The following is a 27,892-nucleotide window of genomic DNA, read 5'->3' as shown; positions in this document are numbered from 1 at the left end:
TACAAAAAAACATGTACTTAATAGGCCACTATTTCCTGTAATCGGTCCACTAAAGTGGTAAGTCGGAGATTCCGTTACATGTTTTTGATTTTCTTAGAGTGAATTAATATTGGGAATCCTCTAAGTTTACATTACGTAGAACAGATTTAAAGCAGTAACTGGACAGAACATGTTTTTATTCTCAACGAGGAAGCTCTTGCCCTTCATCACACCTGGTGGAAACTGATGATTAGGCTGAAGGTGGAAGGGAACTTCAACTACAGAGGAACTATGGCTTCCTACCTCCAAATGCCGGAATACAGTAATGCTTTTAACATTATTGTTATAGTGACAGACTTAGGAAAATAGAGTTGCTAGCCAGGCAGACTTAGATCAAACCCTACCACCAACCAAACCGAGCAGAAAATTTCACCTCCACTGGGAATCAAACCCGGGACCTCTGAAGCTTACCTCTTACCACTTGAAGACAGAGGCAGTTTTACATTTTACTATTACCCTTGAAATACCTACTAAGTACAGTGAGAAGAAGAAGGAGGGATATTTGGTTTATGTTCATCAAAACTTACTTAAAATAACAATGTGTTCCGGAATTTGGAGGTAGGAAGCCATAGTTCCTTTGTAGTTGAAGTTCCCTTCCACCTTCAGCATAATCATCAGTTTCCACCAGGTGTGATGAAGGGCAAGAGCTTCCTCGTTGAGAATAAAAACATGTTCGGTCCAGTTACTGCTCTAAATCTGTTCTACGTAATGTAAACTTAGAGGATTCCCAATATTAATTCACTCTAAGAAAGTCAAAAACATGTAACGGAATCTCCGACTTACCACTTTAGTGGACCGATTACAGGAAATAGTGGCCTATTAAGTAGATCTTTTTTTGTATTATTATGAATGTTCACGAAACGGCGCAGTTTCTAAAATGGTTTTGGACCTATGGAAGTTCTTTTTTTCACTTAAACTTTTAAGTTGAAAATTTGATAGTGTTCTGTTAAAAGCATAATTTTAATGTTTCTAGCAAAACTTTTGTATCTTGAATCAAAGATAGAAAGGTGATTATTTTTTTCAAACATCTGCAATTCATAACAAATCTGTCGAAAAAAAGAAATCTGAAAATAGTCAACCCAAAAAAAAGATAAAAGGGAATTTAAAGCCTACTAGGTCATAAAATTTTAAAATATCACAAAATTAACTCTATCTCCTAAACTAAGCACAATCGTATAATATACATGGGGGTGATTTAGGTACACCTTGATGTAAGGAATCTAAATTTTTATTTTAGACCTCACTGTTTTGGCCACCCTGTATAATATTTGTATCCATTTGATAAACAGTCAATATAGTTTCAATAAGTAGAACAAAAAGCGTGGACGTCCAGACAAAAGTAGCAGGAAGGCGCTGGATGCAGGCCGCTACCAACGGGTCATTTTGAAAATCATTGGGGGGCCTATGTTCAGCAGTGTATGTCATGTGACTGTAACGATGATGAGAAAAAAAACATCTAAAATATTTATTTGAGTTAATGGGACTTGAACCTACGACCTGTGGGAGTTGGTTGCTGGACGATTTAAACTGACCCGACGGGCACAATTTCGTACTTAGTTCTTTTTCACTGACAAAACCAAACATTTTTTAAGATGACTACGAGTAAAAGGGATGATTTTATTACCTCGTAATTCTTCAATATTAACATACATTTATAAGATACCTACATTCAAGTACGTTTCTATGCGTCACGCAGTTGGTATACTTCTTATACAGGGTGTTGATTTCAATCCTCGCCATATTTAGGGAGTTGATTAAGTATTAGCTTATTCTGATCATGAATCAGTAAAAAAATTGACTTTGAAAAAAAATTAAAACGAACTTCAACTTTAGTTAGTCAAAGAAAAATACCTATTTACACTACCTATTTTACGTGGCTTCCTTCAGTAGGCTATCCGACATGATAAGCAAGCGATCCGCGTAGTTCGTTGGTGCCGCAGTGTAAACTTATTGCAGTAATGCGAGCCACAGTACAGTTGATATCGCACGAAAAATATTCGCTAAAAATTCCACTTTCGTTTGTAATTTTTTTTTGGTGGATAATGCGTTTACTTTATTGTATAAGTCATAATAGATCACCTAAATAAACATAGCAAGGATTGAAATCAACACTCTGTATAGGGAATTTACTTTGTGTTGGTTTTCAGTCAGACAGGTTCGACATGGTGTAGGCAAAACAAATGGCCCTAAAGTACCAATCGTGCGTAAAGTCAAAACTTATACGTAACACGATTTATCGTCATTATCGGCCCCCACCGTTTAGCGGCGGCCTGGCGGCCTGCCGAGATTGTCGGCATACGGCGTAATTGTTTGTGGGCGGGCCGCGGCACGCGCTACCAAAACATTGATACCACGTCCACGCCACTTGCCGGCTTGCCGGAACCACGGTCGTCCTCTTTTGTTTTATTAATTGACGACCGTTTGCTAACTTACAAGTTACGTAACGCGAGGTGATTAATTGCATTTGTAACTATGAGATTTATGTAGTACCTCCTAAGTCAATTTTCCAGCAACTGTTATCATCTACCCACTTTATAAATGGTGTATGTTGGTAAGCTGTAGAACTGACGAAATATTTTTTGTACTTTTCGCCTCATTTTCTTGCCCTTTGCTAATATGGGATATTATTTGCCAACCTTTACCCTTAAACCTAAAATTCAATTCTAAATATTAGTCTACGTCCGTGTAGGTAGATACTTCAGCAAGTAGGTGCCTAACAAGTGCCATCGTTTCGTCGTGGGTAATGTGCTGCTAATCACCAGATTTTAGGTTTCTATTGTTTGCACAGCAAACCAACTTTTTTACCATGAGAAATTGTTCAATCTCTAGCATTTTTTTCTTTGTAATTAATTTCCAATAATGTCTTTTTGTTGCGATAAAGATGTCGCTATAGGATAGAGATATGACTTTAGACAAATCGGAGGGCCGTGTTGGCAACTCTGACACCATTCGACGAAGTCACTCCCCCTCCGCCGTGACGTCCGTGGGAGACACTGCAGCCGGTCCAATTATCGAGGCACCCAACAACAAACCACCACAGAATAATTCCTGCCTATCGCGACATAATTGCAGTATAGGTACGTCACTAGATATAACTCGAATTATACTTTGATTGCTCATTGATTTCATCGATAGTTAACTTTAAATGAACGTTCTGTTGTCATTTTGAAAAACTACATTAGGAAGAATCCCTACTTTACGTACAGTTTTGAATGGACTACGCAGAGTGTTTTGTCAATGTTATGTTATTGGTACGTTTTTCTATTAATTATAATGCTGGCTTTTCACATAACAACATAGCGATATAACCGGTGGTTAGCGCGGGTGTAGTTAGAAGAAAATATTGATGTCAGTCCCATGGCCAATCCCGTTGATCTGATTTACAGAATCAGTCATTTGAAAGTCGATGTATTTTCATCGACTTTTAAATTGCACTACTTACATTCTCTTTTATGGATACAACTTTTCTTAAAGATCACTCGTAGAATCAAAACACGCGTCAAAAAATCTCTTCTAAGAGCATTGTAGGGCAGCTGTTAATATAGTTAAAGTCGCCCTAACATCTAAGTTCTTCTGAGACCGACTATGAAAAACCACTGTGTCATGGCAAGTGCGAGGTAATGACCTGAACACTGGCACAGGGAAAGGAAAGGAATATTATTAGCCCACAACGGCACGTGACACGTCGCAATTTCACGCTCCTATCAAACACCCATTTATCTGTCGCCAACTCATATTTTTATATTTTGCGGTGAAGCATCGGGGCGGCGTTGAATAATCAATCGCTTATTAATACTTGATGTCGGTGACGCGGCGGTATCCTTTCACAATTACCTATCCCAAAAGGATTTGCGAAAGTTTGATTGAGCTATTGTATAAAAAAAAAATACTTTATGCGCATATTTTACGCTCACCACAATTGCATAAGAATAACATTATATTTTTTTGATAGTGCGTTTATGATTTTGCAAACATTCAAAAGAAGAGATATCTTGGTATGGCTCAGTGTAAGTAAATGGTGCGAATTCGATTTTTTATGTTCTTGATATGTTTGAAGTGAACATCGTAGTAAGTAAACTCCATGCGTCGTAGCACTCTATTTTTGCATCTCTAGATTATTCATTTAGTAGTTAGCATGGACTATTAATATTTCTCTAACTAAAGGACTGGCCATCGCCATACTGAGCATCGTAACTCACAAAGGAAGTTCCTATATTTTTAGTTAACAATAATGTTAAATGTTTGTTAGGTGCTTGTAGGTTCCACAGACGGCAATGATAGGTGACTGTTTCGTCCGACCATTTCTTGCATTTATCCCCACAGTAACCATCACCGAGCTTTCGAAAACATAATTTTAGTCGTTTAGTTTAGTTTGCTTACCACGAGGGGTTAACGGCACGATTAGTAAGGCTGGGCTGCACCATTTTACTTTAACTTTGACAAACGTCAAAAATCTGTCAAAATCCACAGGAAAAACATCGGATATCGATAAAGTTACCGTCAAAGTTAAGTGGTGCAACTCAGCCTAAGTAATTTAGGGTTCCGTAGTCCTGACAAGGAAAAATAAAAGTATGTATTATAGTAAAGTTAAATTAGTTTAAAATTTCTTCTTTCGTTTCAGCCAAATGACGTCCACTGCTGGACAAAGGCCTCCCCCAAGGTTTTCCACAATGAACGGTCCTGCGCTGCCCGCATCCAGGCTCTTCCCGCGATTAATTCTCTTAAAATTTCTTACCTAATAAAAAATCCTTAGAAGAAAATATTAAAAGTGACTTTAGATGAAGTAATTGCTAGCTTCTGAAATATATTGTGGTAACGACGGGCAACTACGAAACCCTACACTGCGTATGGCACGACACGACACGCATTTGGCCGGTTTTTTCTAAACAAATCGTTTTCTGTTTTAAGCAGGTGGCGATGGAGGCGAGTGGCGGCAAGCCGGAGGCGCTGTGCCGGGTGTGCGGAGACAAGGCCTCCGGGAAGCACTACGGCGTGCCCTCCTGCGACGGCTGCCGCGGCTTCTTCAAGAGGAGCATCAGACGGTATCAGCTGTACTCGGACAATACACGATTCTGTTCGCTTTTGTCACGTGTGCGCCAGCTTCTCAGATAGTAAAAGTTCTGTTTGCTTTCTGACAATCCACCCTCAGAAACAAGAATTTTATTACAAGACGTTCAGTGGCGGATTTACAGATTTGCCGCTAGGCTAGGTAACCCGTTAAACATACTTTTGTCCCCATTAAAGTATGTTTTACTAAGAGTTTAGCATTTGTTCACGTAGGGATGTTGAAATATTCAGTACTAGCTTTCAGCCCGCGGCTACGCTTGCATGGAATGTTGTCTGTCACAGAAAAATGTCGGGCGCGTCCCTGTTTCAAAAACCGGGATAAAATCTATCCTATGTCCTTTCCCGGGACTCAAACTATCTCTATTCCAAAGGACAATGTTCGTTCTCCATACATTGTTCGCCGTTAGATCAACAGTGCCGAAAAAATACTTTCTAGGTTCTAAATGACACAAATCTTTATGTAAGAACAATTATTCCTGGCGGACCAATTCTATAAACTTATTGATAGCAATATTGTTATCATAACCTCTTACTTACTAGTATTGTATTATAATATTGTATGCACATCGATTTGGGAGATGTTCTGTATTGTAGTTGTCGCAGCCAAATTGTATTATAATATTGGACGGGTTTTGGAAATAGCTCGGCGTTCCACTTTTATCATTTACTTACTTACATTTTGCACGTAAATAAATAATATGAATCCTATGTTTACTTTCCACTCTTGACATTTAACACGTGACTTACCAAACTAACTATCTCCATGGTTACCGTCTTAGTCTATGCATGACTAGGGATTGAACAACTTTTAATTGAATATTATTAACAATTCTCGATAATTTTTATCGATTGAAAAATATTCGGTATTTGAATCGAAAGGTATATTCAATTTTATCAATATCAAAATATTCAATTTTAATAATAAAATAAATATTATTTACTACCACCTATGAAATGTTCTGAAAATTGCCTGGAGCGCTCCCCCAATCCTGGGTTTTCCCTTTCCAAACTGAGAGGACATCATTTTGGTTCTATCGATACATTATAAAGGTAGGTACTTAATATTTGAAATGTATTACCAATTATTGTTATAAGCATTTTGAGTGAATAAAACTTTCAATTCTATTAGAACTTTAGACTTTTCTCTCACTTTAAGCGGCATTGGATTTTTCATCGGATTTTGAAACTGTTACAGATATATTAAAGATGATCCCATATTTATGTCATTGTCAATATCAGTATTATGATCACAATTCTTTTTATTTTATTCATGACCTTTTAGACCAGTTGGACACATTAGATAGCTTCTTGTAGTATCATGCAATATATTTTTAACTTTTAATTAAAATCTAGTCATACTGTAGCAATTTGGACGATTTATTTTATTTACAAGATCGGTATCTTATTGTCTATGATGACCGCAATCAACATCACTATTACGTGGATTCCTAACAATGAAGTACGGCATTGCCTTGTGCCGATTTTACATAGATTTTATCGACACAAATTATGGAACTTCATAGGATATGGAGCAGGCCACGCCCTAAAATGTCCGGATGTCGTCATAGTATTATGGAATACATATAAAAGACTTTTATTATTTCATTTTCTAATCCTCAAGTGTCCATTACAATCTAATTAATATTTATGTATTCAAAAAGTAAGAGATCAATTTTGATACTTTACTGCTGTGCCCAGGAATCTGAGGCCGTTTCTGACAATGTCCTTTCATCAAAATCAGTTCAGTGGTTTAGGCGTGAAAGCAAGATATGTAGACAGACAGAGTTACTTTCTCATTTATAATATTAGTATAGAAGTGAGTCTGCCGCCCCATAAAATTTGCCGCCCTAGGCTTCAGCCTACTCAGCCTGCTGGTAAATCCGCCACTGAAGACGTTTCACATAAATCACGTAGAATCTACGTCGTAGATCTACGGCGTCGCGTCGCAACTGACTACAAAACGACCAGAGCCAGAGCGTAGTCTTGCATGTCGTAGAAAGCTCGTAGCACCGTTTTGTAGACCGCGCTAATTTGCCTAACTTATAAATTTTCCAAACGCCTTACTGTTATTAAATAATTTTAAAAATCTTAATCTAAGTATGCCTAGTATCTTGAATTGCTAAGAGTGAAGTCAATATTTGGTATCAAAACTGATCAACTCATACCGTGCCTTCGTCGTAGTAGCACAGAGCTATAGGTGTTCGTTTTGCCGAATTTTTAAGTAGGTATGTAGGTATTTGTTTTGTCTGATTTGCACTCCTGTAAAATTAGTATTACACATAATTATCTTCTTTCTTCTTACATAGTTTTTTCCAACTTTTCCCATATTATAAGGTTACTCATTCATGACGTGGTCTATGACTGTGAAGAGTGTAATATTTTTCGCGTGAGTGAATACCGTCTCTTCTCAGCAGAAATCACAAATAGTGGATAATTAACTATGTGTTATAGGAACTTGGATTATGTGTGCAAAGAGAACGGGCGGTGCGTGGTGGACGTGACGCGCCGCAACCAGTGCCAGGCGTGCCGCTTCTCCAAGTGCCTGCGGGTCAACATGAAGAAAGACGGTGAGGTTCACTTTAACTTAATATACTCATTCAGGCTGGGTTGCACCATCTTAAACTTTAACAAACGTCAAAAATCTGTCAAACTCCATAAAAAACACCGGTTATCGTTATAGTTAGGTACTGCTAAAGTTAGGTGGCAACTCAGTCTCATTGTAGAATATTTTACAATATATCGGTAACAAGACCCTGCGGCTACAGATACGACACTTTCTAATTGATTCGTAATTTTTCGCCACTTCGATAGGCATAGATTGCACACACGGCATTTAATGGCATCAGCTAGGCGGCTTGATAGAGAAAAACAAAAACGATAGCAACTTTTTCTATTAGACATTTTTTTGTATTTTTATTAATACTTTATTTACTACATTAAGTGATAGTTGATACGCAAAGATGTACGCCATGAGAGACACCTTCGAATAGGCGAATGATGGTATGCACTACCAAACAGTTTTGAGTAATTCTACATTACTTTTATTTATTTATTTATTCATGAATAGAATATTACGTCTTACAGCGGAGTGAGTAGATACTTTCGAGAATACACGTCGCACGTAAATATAATTTGTATAGCACTTATTTTCGGCATTTTTCGCTAGACATAGAACTTTAATCAATAGCGAACACGGCCAAGCACTTGTCTCAATAAAGTATTTATCCAGGGCGCTCATCGCAGCATGTCTTTTCCATTAGGACGCGGTAGAGTATTTGTGGTGTACAAGTGTCAGTAAGTGGCGCCGCCGAGGGGGCTTGTGCGACTCGCGAGCCCTCCGCGCTGTTCACACGGACGTGTATTCTTCTGGGTGAATGCATTCAACAAATTGTTCGTACGAAAAATCATATTTTTACTTCCACGTTTGTTGTCCACAAATATCGCATTCGGTATTTCTATCATACAGGGTGTTTTTTATACTTGGTAAACGAAAGATGTTGATTATACTCACTACTTTGCGTTACATCCAAAACGCAAAACCGTTTATTCCCGATGTCCCCCACTATTTGTCCACCACTGGTGGACATCGAGAAAAAAAAGTTGCAATGTCCACCAGTGGGGGACAGCGCTACTGAAATCTTCCCGTTGGGCCCTACTGATGGTGGGCCCTAGTGGAGGACAACGGAACTTTTTTGGTTTCGATGTCCACCACTGAGGGACAGAGCAACTCATTTCTTCTCAGTGTCCACCAGTAGGGCCCAACGGGAAGATTTCAGTAGCGCTGTCCCCCACTGGTGGACATTGCAACTTTTTTTCTCGATGTCCACCAGTGGTGGACAAATAGTGGGGGACATCGGGAATAAACGTCCAAAACAATTACATCCTCATACTAAATAACCCACGTGGAAAGGTTAATTTCGGTCTCTTGGGAAAAGTTGTTGTTTGAGCAGCAGAATCAACCCTTTCCGTTTGATCAAGTATAAAAATCAACACACTGTATATGGGTCATTCCACAAAAATATGTCAACTCTTAGTCCGCGCCACATTTCACATGAAATATTTGTTAATATTTTATTCCAAAATTGTTAAAAAACAGCTCGCAATGTGCTTTATTCATCACCCATTTATATTTTTTGAAATTATTTTTAAAACATCTTAAATTCCTTTTGAATGACCCAAAACGTCATTCCCTAGGCATGTCCGTACTCCAAAAGTTTGTGTTTTGGGACCCACATTTATAAAAACATCAACTTTATCCTTTGTTTTAATTAACGAATAATCTATTTAAATGTATATTACACCAAATTCTATTAATATTTTGCGGTTTCAATAAACAATAATTTGATTTTCTTTAGTTGAAAAAGAGTCTACAGCTTTTAGCGTCATTCCCTCGCCACGCACTGATTTTATAATTTTGCGCTTTAATATGTATTTAGAGTGAATGACATTTAGTTGAGTTTAAAGTACGTTACGAAGTTATCCTCAGACCATACTGGCTTTGCGGTAGCCGTTTTTTGAATTAGTGCAAACGTGCCAGTTGTTGCGGAAACATGTGTTTATCCAGTCACTTCGTCAGTCCCTAGTCGAGTAGCTTTATTGATTACAATAAGAAATTGTATATAATTTAATTAGTATTTACGTGTGGTTTTTTGGCTATTTTCGGCACATCGTATTAAGCATCTTATAATATAAAGTTAATCTGCATTTGTGTTAAGTTTTACTCCAAATCGTCAGTCCCTAGAGCGTCAGGCCCTAGCTTTAAACGGCACTTGGGACTAAATTACTAGTTAGGGAATGATGTTTTTTATATGGTGATAATAACAAAACAACTACATTATGTATATTAACTTATCTATAAATGATAAGGTTATAAGTTTTATACTTTATTAGAAGTCATATAGGAGTAATGTAGTATGAAAAAATTTAAAATTATAATTTCTCCTAAAATAAAGCATAAAGTGACTGGCCCTTTTAGACATAACATAATTAATTAATAAACTATAATTTACACTAATAAAGTATTCAAAAGCATCTTAAAAAAGTTACGGACAAAATGACGTCGAAAATATACAGATTTTTATGGAATGACCCATGTATACGATCTAGCACGTTAGTAGGCTACAGTGCTACAGATTACGCATAGTAATCAGTTCAGTTTATAAGTTTGGAAGATGTCTCGGTCGGTAGTTTTTTTATTCTTTAGCTTGTTTTTGTAGGTGTTAAAATAAATTGCAATTAAGCAAAAATACAGATGTTATAAAATTTCTATTCAGCTTTAAGCTAATATCAATGTTCTTTTTTATCTAAAAAAAATACTTTATATAGATATTTTAGCACTGCGAGGGTGCGTCTATTTACAGTTCATTACTTAAAGGTTTTAGGTAGGTACCATACCATTACGACCTTACCTCATAGTCTAATAGTTCTTGTTTACGTTGCGGTTTCAACTTCAATTTCATAGTTTTGAGATAAATCTTCGTAGACAAGTCCATAAATTTTGTTGGTTTTTACACTTCATGCTATACGATGTGTAATATTATTCGTAAGACTCCCGGTTGAAAAGTCGAGGTAGCGCGGTTTGTTGTTTTCTTGACCCTTTCAACGCGCGGTGTGTGCGTTTGGCGCGAAAGTAAACATGGCGGGGCGCGGGCTGTCGCCAGCAGCCGCTATTCACACCAATATTTATTTACTCATCGCTTTGATTGCGAAAGCGAGACTCCAGGGCTGAGATCAATTTGTTTGCTATTACACCACAAAAAACGAGTAAGAATATAACTAACTAACTTGATAAAGAAAATAGCGCATCGTTCAGTAACAATTATCCAACTATCAGCAGAAAGACGCTATCTGAAACTCACGGCGCGATTTTCACCCGCGCCCGCGGTTGCAGGCCCGCAGATTCTATCTACATAATTATAGAGTGTAGATACTTATGTAAAAATTAATGCACAACTCACGACGCGGTTTGCGCCCGCAGTGTGTGCGGTTGTATGCGGGTCCCGCTGCACCGGCGGACAACTAAAAGAATCGCGCGGGCCGCGGTAACCGCAGCCTCTGCGGTTTTCGCCTGCGCGCTCTGCAATTGATTGGCGGGCGAACATTTTGTACCAGTGCAGCAGTGCTGGCAACCGCCCGGCTTGCCGTCTTGCGATTATCGCCCGTCACGTTTGCGGGCGATGATCGGCGGCTGCGTAACCGTTTAAATAACCGGTCCCGTGAGTTTTGAAATGAAACCGCAATTCCACAACCACCGCGGGCGCGTGTTAAAATCGCGCCATGAGTTCTTAGCCTTATATACAATTTAGAAGAAGATAATAATAATTAAACCATTAATTAATACAATCAAGTCTTGGTTAACACATACGTAGCCATGAGTATGTAGGAAAATCTAAGTACGCTAATAGACTCAACTCTAAATTCAGTTTATCTACTTTTCTGGTAGGTGCCTAAATGGAAAATACTTTCCATTTATCACAGTATGTTTCTGTTGGGTTTTTAATTATTTTCCAGACTTTATTGAACTGATGTCTCCGACTCTGTATTCGCTTCTTCGATGTAAGTATCCACTGAAAATCCTCGTGAATGAAAACCTAAATATTGCTTAATCAGTATCTCTATGCTATGGCATGTTGGGTTGGGGTTGTGCATTTGATTTTATTTAACTGATATTTATTAATATAAATGGCCTTAACTTCGCATATTTTTACTAACACATCATTCGTATCAATGAGATGTTTATCTTTGAATTTTCCATTAATTCCATACATACATAATTCCATAGCTGGGCATTAACTCGTTAATCCGTTAATCGTTAATTAACGAAGTTAACATTTCTATTAACGGATTAACTTTTAAGTTAACTTTAAAAAATGTTAACGGACTCGTTAACTTCCGTTACATTATCCTAAGTCCGTTAATCGTTAATCCAGTACCTACTATTTACCAAAAAGATACAGCAGGCACGCTGAAAAACGCGTTCTGACAAGTACGTTCGGGCTTCCACCCGATCACTAACGACACATTTGTTAGTAGGTATGTGTGGGACACTCTTGCAACTGAATTTAAGACCAGTTTTCCTCAACCGATTGAGCTGAAATTTGGTATACTTATATAAGTACGATGACAATGCAATGTTATGGTACTATTGAGCTGGTCTGATGATGGAGTCATGAGGTGGCCAAAGGAACTCCTAAATGAAACGGCGGCATCGCATCGAATTTGGGTTCGTTGGATTTGTCTTTTCGAGCACTTTAGTACTAGATGATGTCCAGGGCAGGGCCGGATCTACCTATGGGCTGATTGGGCTGCAGCCCAGGGCCCCGGGGTTACAAGGGGCCCCCAGATCCCGCTAAAAAGTAGGCCATAATAAAAATAAAAAAAGTTGTCTGTAAAATCGGTTTACGGACGATATTTTTAGGTGACAACGTCATAAGAAGTTTCAGCCCAGGGCCCCACAAATTCACGATCCGGCCCTGGTCCAGGGTCCTGATGATGGATTCAGAAGGTGGCCATAGGAATTCCTAAACGAAACGGTGGAAACTTATCGAGTTTGGGTTTGCTGGATTTGACTTTTCGAGCACTTCGGTGCTAAATTATATTGTAATTGAACCAAGGCTCTGAGATTGAGATACTACTAAAAAGTGTAAAATAAAATTATAATAATTAAAAAACTTTTTTAAAAACAAGCTTTTATTCTGAAATGCAGTTGTACTAAAACGAAAAAAAAAATTGACCAAGTGTGTGTCGTACCACGCGCAGTGTAGGGTTCCGTAGTTATCCGTCGTTACCACAATATGTATATTTCAGGAGCAAGCAATTACTTCATCTAAAGTCACTTTTAATATTTTCTTCTTAGGAATTTTTATTAGGTATGAAATTTTATAATACATGAGTAAAACGACTATTACTCCTAAACTAATTGATCTATCCTAACCGCTATAGTTTTCCTTGAAAGTTCATAAAGAACACTATTATCATGATTTTTTCGAATTTTTAAAACCAACAGTTTAGTTTTTAGTCCTACTCGAACAAAAATTTTCACTTTAAACTTTAACATTTTGCTAACGGATCTCTAAATCGAAAAATAGTCTTAGAAACCTCTAAGCCATTTTAAAAGACCTATCCAACGATACCCCACACGATGGGGTAGAAGATGAAAAAAAAATTCATCCCCACTTTACATGTAGGGGAGCTACCCTAAAAAAAATTTTTTTTCCAAATTTTATTTTTCCGTTTTGTCGGCGTGATTAATATGCATATCTCCACAAAATTACAGTCAGTTCCTTGTCAGGACTACGGAACCCTAAAAATAATTGTACTTATGCAAGGTTCAAATAATTTCGAAAGCTTGTAGAGCGCAAACATAAAAGAGGAATAAATTCCACGCGCGATATAAGCTTTCGAAATTATTTGAACCTTGCATACAATTATTTTTTTCGTTTTATTATCATGTGTTAACGGATTAACGATTAACGTTAACTTGCGTTAAATCTTGCGAAATGTAACGTTTTAACGTTTAACGAAGTTAATTTTTTTATTAACGGTTTAACGATTAACGAAGTTAACTATTTGATTAACGGTGCCCAGCTATGCATAATTCCATCCAATAATAAATAAATGAATATGAATAAATTAAAACTTCATGTACCGACTAGGTACTCCATTAAATAAAAGTTTCTCAGATTACAGTGCTATGTCAATTTCCCATTTTAATAACTGAAGATCTATTGTTTAATTTCAATGAACAAAAAAACATCGTGAGTCTAGTTAAGATAAACTATTGTTTATCCTTGGACATTTTTACACTGCGCGATTTAGTCACAAACTATGCAAAGTCCAAATTAAGAATAATTCATCGTTTTGACTGTTTATGAGTTTTGACTGTAACATATAACATCAGCTCTCTGCTCCCGTATTGTGCTGGCTTGGTTTATTGAAGCGCCGGCACGTGGCACAGGTCGAAGGTGCTAGTAATTTTGAGCATTCCTTGATTGTGTGTCCAGCGCAGCCACAGTGTCCACAAGTGGATTCAGTTTCTCTGCGGAATTTTGCTGAGTGACCATATTGATGACACTTGTAACACCTTGTAACAAGTGTATAGTCTCTAACTGGACAGGAGGTCCAATTAATGTATGCTCTCTCCTGGTCTATGAAAATTTTTCGCAGTTCTGAAGTAAGTTCTAGCACATAGTTGCAGTAGGGCCCGTCTTTTTTGCCAGTTTTGTGGCTTAGTTTAATAGAACTTAAGAACTTATTGCGGTCAATGTGTTGATATTTACCCGAGATGTTTTGCTCGTAGAGACATTCAAAAACATCCTTCTCAGATGTGTTGGTGGGCACTCCTAACAAAATCACTTTGGGCCTTCGTTTTGTGGTCTCTTCTACGTTGAGACCTGATGTTTTCAGCAGTTCTGATTTTTTCAATTTTTCAAAGTCATCTTTGCCTTCAGCGCTGATTATAATACCCCCACCTCTGGTTTTTCTCATCCCTCGGATATGCAGTTTTAATTCTTCCGGCTTGATGATGGTCTGAATAAGTTTCTTAGTCTCTTCACTGGTCTTATCTTTGCTAGCTGGGTAAATAGGAATGTTACTGGTGCTTGGTGGTCTTACTATAGAGCTCTTACTGGTTCTCAGCACGTCGGCAAAAGATACATTCGGTTGTTCAACCTTTGGGGTAGAGCGAATAGATACTTTTAGGTCCTCGATCTGATCTCCTAGTGCGGTAGATGACTCCTTTTGATCAATTAATGTTTTGATCATTGATTGGGCTGAGATATATTTCTGTTTTAGTGACTGATATTGCACAGCCAATTGAGAGACACCACCCAACACGTTTCTGCTTGTGTTGCTGATTCTCAGCTTCTGTTCTGTGTTCAGTTTACCTTCTCCTGATGTATAGCATAATTATGTCGTTAAGGCATTTCTCAATGGAGGATATCCATTTCTGGATTTCTTCGGTCGATACAACTTCAATTATTGATGTCGCGGGAGTAGAATCTTCTTCAGTTGGTCTTCTCTGTGGTGGAGGCGGGCTTCGGCTGGTCATTGTACTTCGATTAAAGGGACTTTCCATTTTTAATTAAAATTCAATTAACAACACTGCACTAGGTAAGTGTGTCACATAAGTGCAAGACAGTGCATGCGCCGGCACAGTTTTATTTTAACACAGATTTTGTTGTCTGCATTGTAATTAATTATTAAACAATAATAGCAGATGGCACGTCCATCTGCAAGCGATGCGCGAATAGACATTGACTATTAAATATAAATTATTGATAGCTAAACAATGTAGTTAAAAAATTTTTTTTTTCCAAACAAATTCAGCCATAATCAGACACAAAATTAAGCAACAACACGGTTTTAAGTGACTAACATTATTCTTTGGCGCAAAATTCCTTTAAAAATAATCACTGAATCAAGAAATCAGAAACTGTCAATGAATAGACCATTGACCCGTTTTTTTTTTATTATTTCATAAAATCCGTCTTCAGGTCGCCACAGAACAAGGCCTCGCGAAATCTGTCTTGCCCACATCAAATTTAGGTCTTGCCCCGCCACTGCCTCAGGCCAATACTAATGTGTAAACCGGAGCGCACTGAAATCTATCCCTGGAGTTAAGAGAAAAAAAGAGTTTTGTTTTGAATTATTTACATTTAAAATATCATCGATATATACGTACTACGCATAAGATTTCGCGATTGTGGCATTAAATAACACTCGATATTATGTTGAACTTAACCATACTGCATCCGTACACCTTACTTTAGTGCGACGAGCAGCTGGACAAGCTGAAGGTAAGAAGACCAGAATCATGCACAAGCAGCTGGACAAGCTGAAGGTGAGAAGACCAGAATCATGCACAAGCAGCTGGACAAGCTAAGGCGAAATTGACAATAACCGTGCACTAGAAGCTGGACAAGCTGAAGGTGCGAAGACAAATCATGCACAAGCAGCTGGACAAGCTGAAGATGAGAAGACCAAAATCATGCACAAGCAGCTGGACAAGCTAAGGCGAAATTGACAATAACCATGCACTAGAAGCTGGACAAGCTGAAGGTGCGAAGACAAATCATGCACAAGCAGCCGGACAAGCTGAAGGTGAGAAGACCAGAATCATGCACAAGCAGCTGGACAAGCTGAGGTGAGTTTGACAATAACCATGCACTAGAAGCTGGACAAGCTGAAGGTGCGAAGACAAATCATGCACAAGCAGCTGGACAAGCTGAAGGCGAAAGACCAGAATCATGCACAAGCAGCTGGACAAGCTAACGCGAAATTGACAATAACAATGCACTAGAAGCTGGACAAGCTGAAGGTGAGAAGACCAAAATCATGCACAAGCAGCTGGACAAGCTGAAGTGCGAAGACAAATCATGCACAAGCAGCTGGACAAGCTGAAGGTGAGAAGGCCAGAATCATGCACAAGCAGCTGGACAAGCTGAGGTAAGTTTGACAATAACCATGCACTAGAAGCTGGACAAGCTGAAGGTGCGAAGACAAATCATACACAAGCAGCTAGACAAGCTGAAGGTGAAAGACCAGAATCATGCACAAGCAGCTGGACAAGCTAAGGCGAAATTGACAATAACCGTGCACTAGAAGCTGGACAAGCTGAAGGTGCGAAGGCAAATCATGCACAAGCAGCTGGACAAGCTGAAGGTGAAAGACCAGAATCATGCACAAGCAGCTTGACAAGCTGAAGGTGAGAAGACAAGTCATGCACAAGCAGTCAAGCTGAATGTGAGAAGACCAGAATCATGCACAAGCAGCTGGACAAGCTAAGGTGAAATTGACAATAACCATGCACTAGAAGCTGGTCAAGCTGAAAGTGAGAAGACCAGAATCATGCACAAGCAGCTGGACAAGCTAAGGTGAAATTGACAATAACCATGCACTAGAAGCTGGACAAGCTGAAGGTGAGAAGACCAAAATCATGCACAAGCAGCTGGACAAGCTAAGGCGAAATTGACAATAACCATGCACTCGAAGCTGGACAAGCTGAAGGTGAGAAGACCAGAATCATGCACAAGCAGCTGGACAAGCTAAGGCGAAATTGACAATAACCATGCACTAGAAGCTGGACAAGATGAAGATGAGATGATAAGAACAATGCACAAGCAGCTGGACAAGCTGAAGTGGAAGACAAGAGTCATGCACAAGTAGCTGGAAAAACTGAAGATGAGTTGACAAGAATAATGCACAAGTAACTGGACAAGCTGAAGGTGAGAAGACAAGAGTCATTCACAAGCAGCTGGACAAGCTAAAGGTGAGAAGACTTATTCATTATTTCCAAAATGAACTTCTTGCTTCATTTTGGAAATAATGAATTTCTGTCAACTAGCCAAATACTATTAAAACAGCGCTAGATCGTTTATAAAGAATGTCTAAATCGCACTAAAGTAACGTGTACGGATGCAGTACGTTTAAGTTCAACATAGCGAGTGTTATTTAATGCCACAATCGCGAAATCTTATGCGTAGTACGTATAATCGATGTTAATTTGCATGTAAATAATTCAAAACAAAACTCCTTTTTCTCTTAACTCCAGGGATAGATTTCAGTGCGATCCGGTTAGCACATTAGTATTGGCCTGAGGAACAAAATGTACTATGGGTTAATTCTGGGCAGCACTTGGTCCAGCCCCTGACACCATCCTTTTATACATTGCCTAGACGCCCCAGGCATTCTATACATTACCTAATGTATAGATTCTCTTAATTATAACATAATTTAGATATTAACATACAAAACCTAGTTATTTAAATAAACTTGAACTTTTTAAATATTAATAAAACTTTAAAAACAATGAAACTTTTAATGTACAACAAACTAAAAAAATTGCCCTTAATAATTCTTTAAAAAAATCAAGAAACTAATTTACTCACACTTCCAACAATTTTCAGCGGTACAACACGAGCGAGCCCCGCGACCGGCCATGCCTTCATCGCACCACCAGTTGACCCTTCAGAAGTTGGGCTACAGCTTCAACCGCCAGCAAGCCTTCTTCCCCTCCCCCACCCCTCTCACCTTCGCCGGCTTCCCCCATCTCGCGTACAGCAGCATTCCACACGCACCCGATTCACTCCCCCCTACCCACTTACACGGATCTTTTCTAGAAAGCCCGACATTCCAAGACTTTTCCTCCCGACAACCTGATGCCGTCGCAGAGGCTATGCCACAAATGCACCCGCTTCTCGGAACTCAAATCGGCCCGCTAACGGCTCTCAATCCGTTCAAGATGCCGCTATTCTCCACGCCACTACACTACCCGGTACCCCATCCAGGCTACTTCCAATCCAACATATTTTATCCTCCCGTTGTGACGTCGGAAGGCTCAACAATCGAAGCCCAGACTTCTAGTAGTAAGTATTATTCTACTAAGTATTCTTTTTTAAATATTTTTTTATAACTTTTATCTTATGATTTTATTTCTAGATCCGTTACAAGATGTATTGAGCCCATCTAAATACTCATCACGCATAGAAAATACAAATAAACCCGATTCACAACTACAAGAACGAATTAAAGAAGATGAAGTGTCTAGTTCAGAGGAAGCGTGTAGAACAGAATGCTCCACTGACGACATCAGTAAAGCTGGTAATACTAATGATTAAGTAGTTAGTTAAATAGGTTACTAACTTATGACAGCTTTTGCACGGGAAGAAGAAAGAGTGAAACTTTTAAGTATTTTCCTGCATCTATCCCAATAAAACTAAGCACTTTTAGATTAGTAATTCCATGTATGCGTTTTTGTCTTGTTGGTTGTCCTAATAAATAAAATAAATAATTAAAGGTTCGGCCAAACCAACGCGATCAGCCTGCGCTCGCGATGGCGATAACCATCGCAATCGCGCACGCATTACTGAACGCGTTGGTTTGGCGAACGGAACCTATACATTTAATAAAAATATTGCTCAGCGAATGAATCGACCTATAAATTAAGAAATTCGAATTCCAGCGAATTTAAACATAGAGCATAGCGAATATCTCGAATTGTGTATTGAATCGATTACTTTCTTTTAATAATCTCTTAATTCTACTTATCTTTAGATTCCAGGAACCACCCTTTACATTCTCCAAATAATTTTGAACCGCCGGTGTATGTAGTGCCAAGAAATTTGGAAAAGCACAGCTCACAGGCGACAAGCTACAAAAACCGTTCGGAACATAATCCCAGAGACCGCCAGAATATAGTTCGCTTAGCAGAAAGCATGCAAAAATCATCTGAAGAAATCGATAACTTTGAAGGGAAAATGCGAAAAACAAACCTAGACTATTTGTGTTACACGTCCGACGATGTGTACGACCCAGCAGCGAAAGTGTTGGTGCTCACAATAAAATGGTTGCACGGAGTTTCGTCTTTTGTGCAAATGAAGAACACGGAACAGTTATGTTTGTTACATAATTATTGGAAAGAATTGTTCATCCTTACGGCAGCACAACATTCCTTCCGCCTTGATGAAGGTAAGACAGGAAAGGTCATAATAATGGTACAAATACTCGTATTTTGTTTACCAAAATAAGTGTAAGGTACGTAGATTTCAATACATTTTCTCCTTCCAGATATAATGGCTCTGCATGTACACTATAAACGCCAAAACACTCAAGATGATTTTAAGAAATTAACTACTCTATTAAAACGAATATCGCATTGCAAATTAGACAAATCAGAATATGACTGGCTGAAATCTGCTCTGCTCTTTCGCACAGGTAAACATTTTTCTTAAGGTTTAAGGAACATTTATTTCTCAATACAGGTACGTTTAAGTAATTTTTACTCAAATGCTAAATAAACAGCCATTGGGTTCATTTTACAAGAAATATGACAAATCTAAACAATGAGACAAGCATAAAAAATTAACACAAGCGCAGGTACATTTAAAAACTTACATAAACGATTGAGTAGGTATACCTACAATAAGCTATTAATAAATCATCAACAATACACTAATGAACTAATCTGTGTCCCTAATAAGTCATCAATATTAGACAGTGTGTCCGGACATGACGTAGTGATCAAACTTTAAGGGCGTAACTCATAAGCATTGAGGAGTTTTACCTTCTTCATCAGCTCCTCAATATGAGATCATGAGATGATGATTTCCAGGCGCAAATACTTGAAGAGAATCCCACAACATATTACATAATACATTAACATACAGACTAGCCGCGCTCTGGAACCGCTGGGAAGGGGTATCTTTGTTCAACAATAATGTTAAAACTAATAGACGTATGCCCGTTTTCACCATCAATCCCTAATTTTTAAGTGACCCCTATGTAAACAAAATTCATGTTATTTGTTACCATAGGGGTCACTTAAAAATTAGGGATTGATGGTGAAAACGGGCAGTAGACTAATAAATTTACATTCGTTTTGTAGAATAGCTCAAATAGGTACTAATAATACGAGTACAATGCAAATAAAACATGCTTTAACGACCTGGTTTTTCTTCTGTTGGAAAATAACTGAAAAGAAGTGAAAAAACTCATGTTTTTTTCTACTTAAATCCATTCTTACTCCCTTAAAATGTATGAAACTTGTGTCTGTTTTCTACTTCTACCAATAGATAATTTTATTAGCTATCGCATGATATAAAATATTAATTCCCTTATTAGTGTAATGGTGCGTCCACACTGAGCGAAAGGGCTCGCGCGGCACGCTGGTCATCCTGCTCACCCTGCTCTTGAGTGAGCAGGATGTCGAGTTTGCCGTGCGAGCCAGTTCGCCCAATGTGGACGCACCATTAACGTGCCCACGCTATCACTTGTTTTTTAAAAGGAAGAAGTGAATACTAAAAATTAAAAAAATAAATCCTTGCAATTTTGCGAGAAATGGGTCAAGCTCCAAGTACTTAGTAATTTTCATCGATAAAATTGTCCATAGATTACGCCACTAAAGTTTGATCTCTACATGCTGTCCGGGCACTGTATATAACATGTGAACACTTATATTAGCATTTTACTTCTAGATAACGTGGATAGCCCTACCTCGCCTCAAATTGAAATGCTGCAAGAGCAAACTTTACTTCTTCTCCAAAAGCACTGCTCAGCAAAGGACGCGCGCCGCCTGGGGCGTATCATGCTACTATTGCCCAGCATATGCTCGCTGGCCAGCCAAGGGCTCCTAGAAAACTTGCTCTTCCCTTCAACCCCTGTTGAAGAAATCCACATGACGCTGTCCAGAATTTTCATGTACACTTCTCCCTAACACATTCGTTGTACCTATGTAGAATTGTTGATATCACTTGCTTTAGCAGGCCTTTACTATTTGTTAATTTTTAATCCGAAATAATAAAACGGTTATAAATCGGCAACAGATATAGGTAATAAATAGTTAATTAAACTTTTCTTTGCATTTTCGTCACATAAAAAAAAGTAAAGCATTGGAGGAAAAATTAGATAGGTGGGTGTACCAGTAACAAACCGAATAAGCGACATTTTAAAAGTAATTTTGATATCATTGCAAAAAAAAGAATTAAGTAACTACTCCTTGTCTATCATAGAATCAAGGTAGCTTATTCCAATTTTCTTAATAGCTGTAAGGTTTATTTTTATTTAACAATCAATGTGGAAAGTCTCAATGTGCCTAAAATTCTATAAAAAAACCCTTGCCCTAAAAATTACAAACAACAAAACCTCGGGTGTAGACACTTGTAAACAGCTACCATGTAAAAACACCTTTGTATGTTATTTTACCTGTACTAAAGTGATGCTTTATCATACTTGTAGGTAGAATTAATTATTGAAATAAATAAATGCAATTAAGTACAATTACTTACTTTAGTAATGTCATGGAACTTGCTCAAATTCATAGAATATATTCTTTCTAATCTACAGTATGACGATTGATGTCTTAATTTATTTCACAAATCAACTGTAAATTATGTAATTTAATAAATAATTAGTGAAAGTGTGTGCCTCGTATAATTTATGTTTTAAAATGTATGCCAAGTCAACTCAGCCTAACCCACGATCCAAATTTATATCAAACTATCTAGGTATGATCAAGAGAGCGAAACGGCCACGATAGCCGAACAGTGAAGGGGGTGGGTGGGTATGCAAATAAATGCATTTTCGTAATGAAAAAAAGGGTAATAAATCTACTAATAAATCACTACTTCAGTGGTTCTACCGGGTCAATCAAATCTCAAGACAGATTCTAAACGAGCAGATTTTTTTAAATAATGAATAGTTAAACACACCGACGTCGCCGACGCCGCCGCCGCCGAAGTCAAAAAGTCGGTGCGGCGCCGCCGGCCAATTTTATATCGGCGCCCACTTCTAGTGCAGTATAGGAATCGGCTCGTAATGTCTCCAATTCATTCGCGTTTCAACTCTAGTCCACACTCCAGTTACGCTCCATTTTCATACCGGTAAAGTTCGAAACGAAACAACGGATTTTTTAATCAGACACCTTATTTTTAGGGTTCCGTAGTCCTAAAAAGGAACCCTTATAGTTTCAATCTGTCTGTCTGTCCGAGGTTTTGCTTGGAAACTATTGGCACTAGGGGTAGGGAGCTGTAATTTTGTCGGCATGATTAATATACATACATATTAATCACGCCGACAAAACGGTAGAATAAAATTTTGAAAAAAAAATTTTTTTAGGGTTGCTCCCCTACGTGTAAAGTGGGGATGAATTTTTTTTTCGTCGTCTACCCCATCATGTGGGGAATCGTTGGATAGGTCTTTTAAAATGGCTTAGGGGTTTCTAAAACTATTTTTCCATTTAGGGATGTTAGCAAATTATTATAGTTTAAGTGCCAATTTTTGTTCGAGTAGGGCGTGTCCCCCCCCCCCCCCCCCCCCCCCGTAAAAACTAAACTGTTGTCTTGAAAAATGTGGAAAAATTCGTAATAATACTGCTTTTCATGAACTTTCAAGGAAAACTATAACGGTTAAGATACATCAGTTAGTTTTAGAGTAATAGTAATTTAACTCATGTATTATACAATTTCTTAACCAGTAAAAATTCCTTAGAAGAAATTATGAAAAGTGACTTTAGATGAAGTAATTGCTTGCTTCTGAAATATATATTGTGGTAACGACGGACAACTACGGAACCCTACAATGCGCGTGGCACGACATGCACTTGGCCAATTTTTTAAACTGATATTACTAAAGCGTTTGACTAGCGTCATAACTAGCGTTCATCTTAGCCATTTATGCGTTCATCATATATGTAGTTCCAAAATACTGAACTGTCCTATCCATGACATTGACAGCGGGGCGCCACCGTCAATACCGGATCGCTGGTTCCGATTTTTGCCATGTTGGAAACCATATAGTTGAACGATGGTAGCGCCCCCCCAACTAGCACAAAATAGCTGTAAAATAGCTGATAAATAGATTTTTCCGGTTCCTTAAGCTGGTTTAAGATGCTGTTTAAAGTGCTGGCTAAGCGCTTATGCAGCTGTTTTAAGTGTAAAAGAGGACCATATTAAACAGCTTTATTCCTAAGAAAGGCTGGTTAAAGTATTTATGAGAGTTGATTATTAGCTGTACTAAGGCTGGTTAATGGCTTATTATTAAGCTAAACGTTACGCTTGTGCCGCTGTACGTCTCCTATACTGGTTTTAGTTTGATATCTTACTTAAATTAATCTATTCATACGTATAAAGAATAAAAGTTTTAAAAAAAGCAATACTTGTATTGACAAATAAATACATGTGACATGTAATAAAAACTCGTGAAGTTTTATAAAATATTGGTAAGTATTTTGTGTTTGTTCATCTGCATTAAGCAGTGAACTAGTGCGAGGGTCAATTTATTGTGAAATTATATATGTATTATAGTTAAAATTTTCAAGCGCTCTTAAATAGAGTTGTTTTGGGGAAAAAAATATTTACTTATTAAATAAGTAATTAAAGGTTTTACTATGTTTGCGATTATTTACCCAAAATTTGGGTTTTTCGTAAGTATAAGTTACATAAAATAGCTAACAGGAAAGTTTTTAGTCATTTTCAAAGCTGTTCTTGTACATAATTTTCGTAAAAATAGGAATTGTGAATCCATGTGAAGTAAAAAAATGGCGTAAAATTTTAGACAGCCTTAATACTTAAAAACAGGGCTTTTAAAGCCACAAGCTTGTCAAAAATCTTAAACAATATTTCATAAGGGCAATGTGTGGTGTATGTTTAGAAGAGAGATTTTAGTAAGGTTTTGGCTGTATGAAGATCTTTCAAGATTACATTTTAAGCCTAATAGTGCAGCGTTTTAGGGTACAATACATAAAATAGAAAAACGCTACATAGGTCCATGTTGCAACAGTTATTAGGTATATTTAGGGTGAACCACGATCGAAAACTGAGTTGCAAACATTTACATACGTAGGATCACACACAATCACACAACCGAGTGTAATCATAATACAATGCAATACGAAAATAATACATGTATAGGTATGTACTTAGATCCTACTTCCTACTAATCCTACTAATATTATAAATGCGAAAGTTTGGATGTCTAAATGGTTGTATTTTTGTTACTCTTTCCCGCAAAAACTACTGAACGAATTTTGATGAAACTTTTTAGTATTATTTTTTAACCCAGAATAACGTATGTATAGGCTATAATTTATGACGATATGTGACAAACTAAATTTAAATCTGATCTCATTACAGGTTGTACGCGAACAAAATGAAAATTCTGCTAATTTATCAAGAGATGAAAATGTTTTAGAAAGCGTTGAAAATATTGCAAACTTGCCTCGTAGTGAAAATGAAAATGCTAAGAATAAAATATAGGATGCGATTTTATTTATTAATATGTCATGACAATGTAGCTTTCCTTTCATTTACATTTTTATTGATGATAATATTGATCAAGTCTTTTCTTGTACCTAATCTCTATAACGTGTGCAACAGAGGCAATAAATAAAGTCGAGACTTATATTCAGAGCAAACTAGTTTCAACTTTACATCTTGAGGACCAAAGATTATTTCAGTACCTACGAATCTAGGCAGATAAGTCTTGAATATATTTAATCTAGATGATTTTACAGGATATATGAACATATCCGTCAAGCCAGTAATTTTATACCCATGAATATGAATAACACTGTTTGATGTAATAGATATGTTTTTTATTTCAATTACATGGTAATTTTTTGGAAGAAAGTATTTATTTATCTTGCGGTTTAGTCGACAGTATAAATGTAATAAACTGTATAGCTAGAAAGAGCAAACTCAGTTTCGCTTGAACTTTCCGAATCGGACTGGTGTTGTTGAAAATTATTATCAGATTGAGTGATTTTAAGTATACGGAACCCTCCACATTTAACGTCAACGCTTGACCAGATTCCGGTTTGTCTAAATCGGTTTGTTTATTTCGTTTGTTCGATTCTTCCTCGTTAATTATCTGGCTTGTGATGGCTAAATATTCTTTTAATACTTTTTTCTTAATTGCACTACTTCTTTTTCTGTATTTCCATGATTTACGATCCATGATTATGAACACTAACAGACCAGTCGCGAAACCTGTAAGCGTATTCTGTATAAGGATTTACAATTAGCCGTAGTACAGCCTTGATATTAATAACGCTCTTCGTTGTCTTACTTTTGTAGGCAAAAGCTGTTATAAAGTTTTGATCTAGAGTCTTATAAAACTGTACTTATTAAGGTTTTAAAATATTCCACTAAACAGATTATTATTTGTTAACAATCTTGACAATCTTTTATCAAGCTTAAAGTTTTAAAACGAACACGATCAATTCTCTTTTACATCTTCAGCCTTATTTTAATACACTATAAGACCACAACACTTGAGAAAAGTTAGTAGCTGTAAAAAATACAGCTTTAATCTGTAAATTTGATTTCCCTAAAACTTTTATAGGGTTCATAACTCGATATCATTTATGTAAAGACTGTAGTACAGCTAATGGCCTTTATAAATCTAATAAATTCTGTAAAACAGCTAGAACACTACGCAAAATCAATTATAAAACCTTAATTGAACTATAGGCGGCAATTTGACTTATATCATCCCATTAACCTGCTAATGTGCTAGTTGGGCCCTGTCATTGAGTTTGGTGGGACTTGGGTCATCTATAGCTAGCGTATAAGAAAAAGTTGCTTTCTGTCAACTTTTACTCAAAGGCGGTTCGCAGTTGCTCCCCGTTACGTCAGCTTCGTTTGAACGTCAAAGCTTATACGTGACATTGGCGAAATCATGGTTCTCAATACCAAGTCGTCGCCAAAATAAAAGACGAACTAGCTGTCGACTTCTTGGCGGGAATCTGAAGCGTCATGTTAGCGGTTTTGTTTTATTTTCTCAAATTCGTGTTTGGGCGACTATTAATGTGTAATAATGGTGGACCAACTCAGTGCGACATTACTAATTTACAGCCGTTCTTTAATAGAAGGAGTGAACTGTATCTATGGGGTAACCATTTAGTGTTCGTGAACCTACATGAGTGTGGGCAAGTGAAGCAAAACAGTACATAGGTAAATACTTGAAAATGGCACAAATCAAGTCGACCTCGACGTGTATTGCCAACATCATCAAAAAAGAAGAAGAATAACTAGTTGTCAAGGTTTTGATTTTTGGATTTTTTGGCACTTGACGTTTCAAAGTCGTGGGACGTTAATTTATTGATTGTTTGTGCTATAAATTCGCACCATTGAAGCCATTATACAGAATATTAATAATAATTCTAAGCGCTAGAAATAGCTACTATGTTAATTAAATTTCGTTTGAGTATTACCAACGCAAGTAAATTCTGAAATGTACAAATACTTACTCGAGTAATTAGTTAATTTCTTAGTATGAGTTTAATGGAACAGGTGTAGTAAATACAGTAAATAATTTTATCATTTCTTTTACTTTTAACAAAAATAATAACTCAGATGCAGCGTGCGATATAGACAGGTATGTAAATTTTCCTAATTACATATTACACAACAATCCACACCAATAGACTTAAAATGATTTTCGCAGCTAAATGAACTAACTACTAACCAAATGAATTTCGTGCCTAAATGAAAACAACGCGAAATATCACTTCTCCCTATTGTTGTTTAAGTTTAATTACGTAAGTAAATACATAGTACTTAAGTTATTCGTAACGTCATGTAGATTTGATCTTCTGTCCCCAGGAATATAAATTATTCAATATGAAGACTATTATGAACCAGTTATGCCTCACTGCAAATCATTGTTGCTTTTGCATGTCGCTAAAGGTCGGCACGATCATAATTGCTTTCTTGGGGCTCTTACCCAGCATGTACTACATATTGCTGCTCACCGTTGGAGACAAGGTATTCGAGACTTACGGAATAAACGACGACGCGGCGACGTATCTCATACACATCTACGCGGCAGGGGGCGTGCTCATGGCTGCCATACACATCATCCTCATAGTAGCCGCCTTCACTTACAACGAAAAATTAATACTAATGTATCTATGGTTCTGTCTCGTATATTTCTTTGTTGATGTACTACTCGCAATAATTATAAGTATTATGGCTTTTATAAATGATCTTTGGTTTGTCGGTTTGGGGCTAATTGTGTTCGTCTCTATTTATTGGTTATGTTTATATTTCTTCGTATTTCCTGTAGTAAATGGATTCCGGAGAAGTATAACTACAGTAGTTATTATATTAGCGTAATGAAATTATTTTCTGTAACTGTTAATATTATATTTTCTGAATATAATGATTCTACCTATGTATTTTCCTTTTTGTTGTTGGAGCCTGTTGAGTAATGACAACACTAAACATTTATTTATGGTTTAGAGTTTAAAAAGCTAGCTCAAAGTCTATGGTCACTCTCTGTGGAAAAATGG

General features: G+C 37.3%; 1 protein-coding gene across 1 annotated transcript; it reads left to right on the top strand.

The window, feature by feature from the left end:
* The first annotated feature begins 4,582 nt into the window (after positions 1-4,582).
* Positions 4,583-25,020, top strand: LOC135086477 (nuclear receptor subfamily 2 group E member 1-like). The gene is made up of 9 exons (XM_063981201.1): positions 4,583-4,608; positions 4,948-5,081; positions 7,558-7,673; positions 18,012-18,470; positions 18,544-18,705; positions 19,159-19,572; positions 19,672-19,818; positions 21,078-21,300; positions 24,732-25,020. The coding sequence occupies exons 2-9, from the start codon at positions 4,957-4,959 to the stop codon at positions 24,787-24,789; spliced, it is 1,704 nt and encodes a 567-aa protein (XP_063837271.1). The 5' UTR covers positions 4,583-4,608; positions 4,948-4,956; the 3' UTR covers positions 24,790-25,020.
* The last annotated feature ends 2,872 nt before the right edge of the window (positions 25,021-27,892 follow it).

The sequence above is a fragment of the Ostrinia nubilalis genome, chromosome Z (assembly GCF_963855985.1).
Source record: "Ostrinia nubilalis chromosome Z, ilOstNubi1.1, whole genome shotgun sequence".
NCBI lineage: Eukaryota > Metazoa > Arthropoda > Insecta > Lepidoptera > Crambidae > Ostrinia > Ostrinia nubilalis.
This window is presented reverse-complemented; position numbering and strand designations above follow the sequence as displayed.